Source organism: Rhipicephalus sanguineus, chromosome 1, assembly GCF_013339695.2.
Source record: "Rhipicephalus sanguineus isolate Rsan-2018 chromosome 1, BIME_Rsan_1.4, whole genome shotgun sequence".
Classification (NCBI taxonomy): domain Eukaryota; kingdom Metazoa; phylum Arthropoda; class Arachnida; order Ixodida; family Ixodidae; genus Rhipicephalus; species Rhipicephalus sanguineus.
In genome coordinates, this window is record NC_051176.1 from 337,781,280 (window position 1) to 337,792,192 (window position 10,913).

Below are 10,913 nucleotides of genomic sequence, written 5' to 3' on the forward strand. Positions count from 1 at the left end.
TTGCCGCATTGTATCATTGACCATAAATGCAGAGGACAGTTGCTAGCCGAAAGATAAGAAGACATGCGAGAGCTAAAATTACACAGCTTGTCAAGCAACACAAAGTGATTTTCTCAGTGACACCTGTCAAGAGCGACGAAAGCCTCTGAACTGTATGAGAGTTCACAATAAATGCGACCAGCACGACAACACGTGCGCGACTATAGACGGATGACGATTACAACAAGATAAGTACTCGTATACTCGTATAGTTACTCGTACACATACTCGTATAGTTATTTCAAAAGCCGTCAAAAGAATATTCTGGCAGCTCAATACCGTTATTCATATATATCAGCGCAAGCATGCAACAATGTGAACGCTAACAGTATGGGCATATATGTGAAGAAAGAAGAGCACTCACCCAGGCGGGTACGATGCGCCGGGCTGTTTGCGCAGTGTGCGCACCATCGAGACAGAAATGGCGCGAAAGCGTCGTGTGGTCCTGCAACTGCTTGCGTCTAGCCATTGCACGGACAAGGGGATGTCGCTATGTCCTCGCAACACCCCCTTCATATTGAGATAAAAGAATTTTTCCATGGCGGCCGAGTACCGGCTCACGCGGCACGCTCAACAAACCACACCAACCTATTAAACATCCGCCGCTCTCGTGGAATGCGCTAAAACTAACCACTCGCGCCTCGCGCCAACAAGCCAACAACGCAACCCCCTTCCCATCGCACAATATCTTCGAACTCTCGTTTTTACCTCTTTCCTTTCTTTTCTCTGCGCAAAAACAGCAGAAGCGGAGTGCAACGGAGAGCGTAGCAGCCCCTATTCTCTCTCACGCACGCAAGAGAGGGCGCGTAGTTAGCTCCATGCGTATACCTCCTCGCAGTATAGCTCGCCTTTGCGGCTGACGCTGTCGGCGCATGCGTATACACCGACGCTCGCGCCGACAAGTTATAACACGCGGGAGCATACGCTGAGCTGTAACCAGGATTCTCACTTACGCGGCCCACACCGACGCGCCACTAATACTGCAGGCCGTCTATAAGGCGGCGGTGAAGGGTGCACGTTTTTATATACACTTGTCACGGCTAACCCCTTTTCAAATCCCTACTATAGCCGGGAGTTTTCCTGAGTTTTGAAGCGTCCCGCCTACAGGGCATGCGTTTAGCCAGGACTTGATTAAGAGTGTAGAACAACAATTTTCGGCGCCCCTCGCAGTATCGCCACACGTGCCCCTCGCCACCGCCGATGACTCATTCCCAAGTGTCGCGATACTCGGCGGCGGCATTTCCCACCAATCGCTGCGCTCCTTTGTCCCGTCCCGTGACGCAGAGTACGCGCTATAGCTATTATCAGCAGTTGCCCTTTGGGTTCGCCACATGACGGACGTGTGTCGTTCGCTCGGAGGAAGAAGAGCGGGAATTGAAGAAGCGCCAACGCACAGACAAGCGCGAATGGCTTGAAAAGGACGTGAAGCCGCTGCTGCAGAACGTGCAGCAGCAGCCGCTGGCTTTGCTTCCTTCCATCATCACAGCAGTGCAAGGGCTCTGAACCTTTTTGCGACGACCCGTACTCCAGATAATAAAGCACTTGTTCTGCATAAGAGTTCAGGATCAAGAAATGCGTTGTCACTTAACGTTAACTGCGTTATCGCATAACGGCCGTTTCCGTCGCAACAAGTGCATTTCTTTACCTTCCTCGGTATTTTCGTACTTCCACCGCTTCCACATTGTGATTTTTTATCTATCTTGTATTTACTTTTGCAAAAAGAGACTGAAGGGCGCATTGATATGTATGTCTACTGAAAGTGAGCTGGTATATCATCAAAGTACCCTAATAATTCTATGGTTTCGAGTTCTTTCTTCTGCCACTTATTCTAGTCACGTTGGAGACCTGGGAAACATAGAGGCCGACAACAGTGGCTCTGCAGTTTTTGGACTGACAGATCACGAATTACAACTCAACGGCGAGTTTTCCATCATTGGCCGCTCCATTGTGGTAAGAAGCAACATAATTTGATAATGATAGAGGGTCACTGTGTGTTAACTATATTTTTTATTTTCTCATAGTAACTATTAGTGTTGATCCCACTGGGGATAATAACAGGAAAGTACTGAACATGAGTAGTCATAAAGCACACCAGATCATACTGTACAAGAGTTACCACACAAAACAGGTAAACATCTAGTGTGCATAAACGGTACCGTGAGCGAAAATATTCAGGTAACGCTTTATAATAAACCTAATAATTAACAAATGGGTAAATATAATGTTCGCCACGCTACATGTGGCTGGGAAATAGGCAAGTATCATGGCGCCGCCAACAAGTGCGCAATCAAAAGGAGAGTAGGACTGTGTTCCAGCTTTTGCTTCCACCTCTTACAAAGCGTTATTTAAACCTTCATCCCTTGTGTGTCACGCCCGCGAACCAGATTTATTTGACCTGAATATTTTTTTTATTTAATGGAAATTATCAACAAGTGCTTGGGCGCGCGTATCACATGTGTTCTGATGTCAGAGTGGTTGGTGCAAGGACAACGGTAATTTAAATAACTGAAAGTGCGCTAAACTCACTCGCCGTTACAGCTTAGCGGCTAAGGCGTTGCAATGCTAAAGTTGAACACGCGGGCTCGATTCCAGGGCTACAGCGCTCGCATTTCGACGGGTGCAAAATGAAAGAACAGCCGTCCCATGTACTTGGATTAAGATGGGCCTTAAGTAAACTCAGATGGCTAAAATAATCCGTAGTCCTTCACTCCGGCGTGCCTCAGAATCATGTGGTCACCAGCTGTTGTGTACCGGAATGAACCGTGACTCATGTACAAAGAGCCCATGAGTATAATTCGCAGAGCAGATCCTCGACAACCGCCGACAGTACTCGCCGCTATTGTACCATGTGTTGCTCTCTTTGCCGGGGTCGGATATTCTGAAATGATCACTTCCGGTGACAGTGTCGCTTTAAGTGACATGTAATATCGTGTGCCTTATGAGTGAGGCGACCAATTGTCCGCCTTTCCCCGGCCAGCTAATCGACGCGCATTGAAAGCGACATTATGGCGATATCTCCTAGAATGATCGCCTCAAAATACTGCCCCGGGGCGCAGGTTCACCCAAGAAGCAGTTGAATCTTAAACTGTTTAACTGGTGCGTTCTTCAGCGTCACAACCACGTAATTATATCCCGTTTCTTGCACGTAAAACGACAGTTTATCTTTTATTGAATAAACATGGCCTTGTGACTTCAGAGCATCTGTGATTCATGTGCCCGAATACGGGTTGCTCTGGGCTATGAGGGGATAGTTTCCGAGTTCATAAATTTCCATGACACCAGGACTGTATTAATATAATTGTTGGGGTTTAACATCTCAAAACTACGATATGATTATGAGAGACGCCGTTGTGAAGGGCTCCGGAAATTTTGACCACCTGGGGTTCTTTAACGTGCACCTAAATCTAAGCAAAAAGGCCTCTAGCATTTTCGTCTCAATCGAAAATGCAGGCCGCCGCGGCCGGAATTCGATCCCGCGACCTGCGGGTCAGCAGTCGAGCACATTCACCACTGGACCACCGTGGCGGGTACCAAGACTGTAGGGAAGTTACTAATTAAGTTTACGAAAGTGGTTCAATCAATCTTACGAAAAGAGATTAGATCACTGTCATGCACAATAAATGGAGTGCGGCTAATATACAAACCAGAGTCCTCGAAAATATATGTGAGTAAGAACTACACTTGCAAGTACTAAATCATTAACTAACGACATCATCTATCTTTTAATTTATTAACTAAATTTTATATTATAATTTCCACTTACAAAATCATTTTGGCGCCACATTCTAAGGAAATGGGTGATAACAGGGATACAAAAAATTGCGAATGAATCTGAGAGAAAACCATTGATCGCTTATCAAAGAATGTTTAAATTTTCAAATCTTAACGGGGTGGTTTGGCTACGACTTATGATGGTGTGTGGCTCGACTGTGTGACTTCGAGCATGTCACTAAATTCACAGGAAACTCGCGCTGTTTTCGCAAAATTTTGCTGCGATATCGCTTTTCTTTCTTTTCTAATTCAATGTAGCGATTCAGCATAACGTGGCTGTATTCATGATTCGGTAACGTATTATAACATAATAGATTTGCGCCAACGTGTTTTATATGTAGGCGTCAAGTAAAAATAATGGCAATTTCACCAACAGGGTGAAAGAACCATTAATTTTGTTAATGCACATAAAGAAAGAAAAAAAGCACATGACGAAGCTTAAAATCCTGCGCTCCTTTTATAATTTAATGTTAGCTTGAACGTTCCAACAGAACACAGGACATCTCTTAACACAAAGACGGGCTTTGACCACGTAGTGCCTACGTATATTCCTGTTGCTGGCATTTTCACAAGGGCAACGAAATTTTGTGACGCGACCTTGTCTATATTATTTACATCGCTATAATTACTGCGTGTATTTTGTACAGGTCAAATCCTACGTTGTGAGCTTTTGAGGCGTCTGGGTGCTCAGCGCAGTACCAGGTTTTAAATGCTCCAAACAGCTAAGTAAATGTATTCAGATTCGCGTGATCAAGCCGATAGATATCGTTACCAACCAACGCGGCAAACGATGCAAACGACAGAGAAGCGCCCACGGCAGCACTGACTCTCAAGTGAATGTTTGCTGCGCAAGAGGCAAACGTTAATGTGAGCGCGCACGTCCCATTATAGCAGCTAAAATAAACGAAGAGAGGAAGCAAGATAGGTAAGGCAATGTGGTCATCGCTTGTGCATGTGTTTGAAAAATTCGATCGCCTTATTGCTTATAAGGAGATAGCCGGTGGGCTGGCCCACATGAAATTGATCTTGTTATTGTCAAATGCCACTGAGATTAGGTTTCTGTTCATGACTCAGTGTCACTGTTTGGTTGCATTGTTAAACAACGCTGACTCGCACTGCTACTGAGTGCACGCACTACAAGGTTTGAGAATCGGTCATTGTCTTCCATTGTCGCTGGTTTTCTCGTAGTTAGACGTTGACGTTGCCCACACCTTTTAGTCGTTTCATTATAGCTACAGCCACAGAACGGAAAGCATACGCCAGATTTCATTCGTTACTCATAGAATGAAGCTGAGGCATGTACACGCCTATAGGCACACTTTTTGGCAGTTGATGCGGAGAATACATATTCATATTCAGCCGGTCTGAACCATACCACAAAATTTATTGAAATAACATTTGATAATGTATTGCGCCTTTGCGCTTGCAGACGCACAGTAAGCCAGTTTCGCCGTAAGAGCGAAATGCGATTACAACAAGTTGAAATGTCATATGATGAAAGGCTAGCAGCTAACTCTTTTGGATCCGAGCTCCTGTAACTGTACAAAACGCTGCTGTAAGCGAATACGACCGCTCCAGGGGGAGACGCGGTTTTCTTGCTGCCTGACGTCTCAACGCGAAGTAAGTGGTCAGAGCACAGCACGTAGAAGGGTGTACGAGCCGTTTTTGTAGGTCTTTCGAGATAGCGCGTGCACAAGCGCTCGCGACAGCGTCCTTATAATCGAATTTCGAAGCTGCTGCTCCAGCGACGCATCCCCCCCCGCCCCGGCGCCCCTTCATGCTCGTTTTCCTGACGAACGGCAGGCGGGGTGTTTCCTCTCTACTTGAGGAGCCATCTACAGCAGGCCTCGCACGCAGGAGGATATTATCGCATGCGTCCTTCGTGCGACGGAGATGGCCAGCTCGTTTCACCTTTGCTTCAACCGCGCTCTTCTGTAGCACTCGCGCGTAGAACATAGGATGCGTGGAACAATGTTATCAATTTGGACTTTCTATGGAACATGACGGCGACGGCAAACCCCCCCCCCCCCCCGAGGTAGTCCATATAATTACTATCGCACTGAAACGTTCATTTTGTGCGCACATTGTGACACGCCAATGCCTCGGCGTGATTATCTACAGCTGATGGTCTCCATGAGCGCAGGCTACTGCCACTTTATCATGATCACAGAGTCCATACGTCTTAGAGTCGATTTTGGTGGCCTTTTATGATCTGTTACGAATATAGCGTATCCTAGAAATTAATTTTTAAAGGAAGTTTGCGAACTTTGCGGTTTTGTAAAGGTGACCAATTGTTCTTTCACAGCGCTAAAAATATCGCTGGTAACCAGATGAAATATAGCGTTAAAGAGGCGAGAAATGCGCTAAATCTAGGGAAGCCGAGCCTCAGTCCGTTATCTTTGAACAAAATCTATGATCATCACGAACCGGCACGCGCTCTCTTCGTCTTCTTCTTCCTCTCCTTCATTATCTGCTTCGCTCGCTGAATACGTGCGCCGATTTGTCTGGCGCACTATTCTGATAACTCTAATGGGTGACAGAACGTGCACAGAGTGAAGTGAAGTGCTTTATTGTTCTTTACACAAACACACTTATACAATTATCTGGACCGATAGCCAAGTAAGGCTAGTTTCCGGTCCAGTGCTTAAACATTAAACAGACAGGTCAATTACACAGTTTAACAGAACGGCATTCAATACTATTCCATAATTAAAACAAACCACATAATCCTCATAAACAAAATTTTTCATACAGTACACCTACATTTGTCAATGTAGAGAAAGAAAGATATACACCGAAATAGAAACAGAGAAATTCTTGGCGAAAACAAATTTTTTGAGGAGGCGGGATTCGAAACCCCGTACCCACCATCCGAAGGCGAGCATCGTAACCACTCGGCTATCCAGGCACGCTGGCAGAGCATACCACAGCCTTCTTAGTATAGCATGGCAAGAGAGTGGGAAAGGAATGAGAGGGTGAGAAGGGGGAAAGGAGGAGAGGAGAGAGTAAAGCATATCATAGAAAAGTCACAGTTTCGCCGCGAGGGCGGATCACTGCATGCGATATGAACAAATTAGAATGTCACACGATAGAACGGCAAGCAGCTCGATACTTGGAGCGCGCTGCTCAAGCGCAAAGGGTGCACACAGGACGAGCGTGAACTAAGAACGGTCAGAGCTCGACACTGCCCGCGCTGCTCAAACACAAGGAATTGGATGCTCGAAAAGAACGCGCAGGTATACGCGGGGCGAGCGCGAACAAACAACTGCCACAGTTGTTACTTCTCCGTGTTTCAGCAGCGCGATACAACCCAACGCTCTTAGATATTGTTTTTTCTTGAAAAGTGCGGCACGTGGAGTGACCCCTCCGCGTCTGCTGCCGCCCAGTGGCGTTCGGCGCGTTGTTTACCCGGCGTTCTACATCACGAGTGGGTACAGAAATGGGCCACTTTTTAGTGCGCGTCTCAAGGGCAGTTTTCAAACTGAAGCTAAATGTAGGAGCGTTCATTTAAAGCGCGCCCTTCGGGCAATCTCGCACGTGATGCTGCACACGCTGAAGCGCCTACGAGCTCTGCGTACCTCGAGCGGCAAAGGGTGTGTATAAATAGCTCGCCGTTAGCATGCTAAAGAACCAATGGCGTGTCGCCGAATTGTCTAACGCAGTGCGTTGCGGAGAGGGGTGTCGCAAGTTCGAATCCCGGTGGTGGGATTCGGTAATTCTTTCTTTGGATTTGTTTTGCTTTCTAGCTTTTATTTTATATGCATATTTATACATATCTCGGGCTTGACGGCGACGGCAAAATCCCCCCGAGAGTGTCTATTTAATTGCTATCACAATAAAAGGGAGAGAAAGAAATAGAACGAAAGGCAGCTAGAGAAAGAAGGAGAGAATGAGTGAGAAGCAGAGAAAGAGATAGAAAAAAATAGAGAACAAGAGAAGAAGGTAGAAAGAAAGAGGAAGCTAGAAATACAGAGCGAAAGAAAGGGAAGAAAGAGAAAGAAAGACCGAGAAAGGGAAATAAATAGATAAAGAGAGAGAGAGAGAGTAACAAATAGAAATAAGCAGAGACAAAGACATACACGAAAAACAGAGGGAAGAGAGAAAAACAAAAAAAAATAGAAGAAAGAAACAAAATTTGGAAAACTGATGGGCACCTAGGTAGCCAGGACTACCTAGGTGCCCATCAACTCCACTGACTGTTTAGCATCGCTCCTCCAGTGCACGCTAATTTTATTGCGATAGCAATTATCGACAGGTTTTTGCCGTCGCCTTCACCGTCATGTTTCGTATAAAGTACAAATCGACGAGATCACTCCATGCATTGCATGTTCTACCCTCGGGTAAAAGCGCGCGAGCAGTAGCGGCGAACACGTCTGAAGCAGAGATGAGACGAGGCGGCCCTGTGCTGTTTTCTGTTCTCGTCCGTTTTTTTTTTTTCGCTATTACACCGTGAACTATTACCAACTGACCCAACTTACTAGGCTTCGGCGATAACGTCAGCGTGCGTGCGAGGCCTACCGTCGACGGCTCCTCAAGGAGAGAGCAAACGCCCGCCCATCTTGTAAGAGCATGAAGGGACGCCAGGGGATGGGAGAGAGGGGGTGGGGCTGTGTCACTTGAGCAGCAACTGTCAACTTTGATTATAAGATCGCGGTCGCGATCGCTGGCGCGCGCGCTGTCTCGGCAGGCATCAATCAGCAAACGGCTCGTATACACTTATGCGTGCTGTGCTCTCGACGCGAATAGACTGCACGGAAGCCGCTTCTCTCCCTGGAGCGGCCGTATTTTCTTACACCTGGTTTGGTGGAGTTATACGAGATCGCATCCAAAAGAGTTAGATGCCAGCCTTACTTCGTATAACATTACAATTTGTTGCTATCGCATTCATTGCATCGCGCTTGCGGTGAAACTTTTTGTCTGACTTACACTTAGGGACGGCGCTTCTCGCAATGTCGAAGTGCTGTGCATACACATCATACCTATGTTCCCGGATACCTAAACGGGTCCTGAAACGGTTTCAACTGGTAGCGTCGGGCCTTCGGAACCATTGAAATACCGACTGAAGCGCTCCACGTAAGGCTTGCAAATTATTAAAATGTTTTAAAACACGAACATTGCTATACAGATCGCAACGCGCGGGACATGCCGAGTTTTCATCCGCCGTTGTTTTCGCATGTGCTATTTATTTGGTAAGTAACTCGTACGACCTACTTGATTGGCCCTTTAGCGTTTGTATCTCAGGAGGGAGCGCGAGCTCCCGGCTCAGTGGCGACACCTGGTCGTGCAGAGATCAACCAGAACAACTCTGAGCCTTCACTCCGCGATGTACGGCGCACCGGCGGATTGTCGCAGATGGCCGTAACATAGCCCCTATATCTCAACAATGTTGAGCGGAAAAAAAGCACGGCTTGGGAGGATGATAACATTTATTCGTGCGTAGCCCCCTCGATACAGAGGGCTTCGCTTAAATTATGGTGCGAATGATTTACTCCAGTTGATAGTTAAACCGCTTGCGTAATTTGTCACCTACGTTCTCAGGGACCCTTAAGTGTGAAAATAAAGATGCTTTTTTGCCATAGTAGCACTCTGTACTGTCAGAATATGTACATTGGTTTCTTCGTTATCTCTAAATAATGTTCCAGGTGCACCAAGACAAGGATGATCTCGGCCGCGGGAACTTTTCGGACAGCCTCACAACCGGACATTCTGGAAGTCGAATAGCCTGTTGCGTCATTGGCATCGCCGAATAGAAAGATTTGGCACAGTACTATAATATGTGTACAAGGCATGATAGGAAATAATCGAGAGCTGTTGACCTTGCAGATGTCTTGAGCTGAAGAAGTCATCTCTTGGTTAGCACGCACACCTCTTTACATTACCCCGATGAAAAAAAAATCACAGCAATGATGTTTGCAGGTGTATGTCAAGGTGCGGTTTCAATGTAAAACAAAACGGATTGTGTTGCTCTAAAGTGTTGTTGTGTCACTTGGTATATTTTGCTGACTCTGCTTCCTTAATGGGTTGATTCATATCGTCAGAGTGAATCGATGTCAAAGTGAATCGCGATTGCCTAGCAGAAATCAATTAGAATAAAAAGTGTATTTCTGCGCCAAATACAAGTTTTGTGCCTTGTGCGCTTGGCTGGGCGGTCTCAGCTCAGAGGCGTCTAGTCTATTTAATATGGCAACTTATCAGTAAAAATTAAAAAAAAAATACCACAGGAGCCACGACGATTTCATCGTAGTGTACATGAAGCTTTGGAGGGATTTCACAGTGACTTCAAAAAATACCAACATATACAAGGATTCAGATAAATATAAATCACGAACAAAATGAAGGAAATTGGAATAAATAAATTATATCTGAATCGTGCAATGACGCAAGAAAACGAAGTATTCGTAATTTTAGTATAGTGCCTGCAGCATAGATTAAAAAAATCACCGCGATATCCACGAAGTGAATGATGTTAGAGGAATTTGCTCGGAGATGATCGGGCAACCCGCGAATCCTCCGTACACATTCCTCTACCATCATATATAGACGTGACAAAGTTGTGCAGCTGTGGCCGAACGTGTGGTCGAGGAAATCGCGCTTGAAGCGCGCGTCGGCGCCGCCAACCTCAGGCAGCGACCGCTTTTAATGCTTAGCCGCGGCATCCCGCGCCCGCACTTCGGGGTTCTCTTGCCGTCGCTTCCGTGCTGCTTCTGCTTCGCGACCACTCCCCGCAGGGTCCGCTTGACGGCGCGTCCGCTTCTCTTCTTCTTCGCTGGCCCACAGCTCCAGGTTTGCTTGACGGCGAGCCATCTTCGCTTCGGCCTCCCGGGCTCTCACCGCAGGGTATTGGCGGCGAGCCCGAGCTGCAGCTGCGTTGCGAGCCCGCCGCGCTGCTGCCTTGCCTGGGGTGTTCATGCAGCGGAGTGGCAACGATGAGTGTTCACTGAGTGAGCTTCGGCGAAGAGAAAGGAAGCATGCCAAACGCGAGCGCCAAACGAGAGGGGCGGTCCTCAAGGTCACCTATCTAATTAACCCACGCGCCGAGGGTGGTGGGCGCCACCTTCAGCGGCGACACGCCATCTAGTGAGCATTCTTGAAATCACCGGAGA

General features: G+C 46.9%; 1 protein-coding gene across 1 annotated transcript; it reads left to right on the top strand.

The window, feature by feature from the left end:
- Nucleotides 1-1,871: 1,871 nt before the first annotated feature.
- Nucleotides 1,872-10,193, top strand: LOC119379586 (superoxide dismutase [Cu-Zn]; the record flags this gene model as incomplete). Its single annotated transcript, XM_037648889.2, is given in 2 exon segments — nt 1,872-1,989; nt 9,453-10,193. Coding segments are annotated over 2 exon segments (226 nt in total), but the record flags the coding sequence as incomplete, so codon positions are not given.
- Nucleotides 10,194-10,913: the final 720 nt, after the last annotated feature.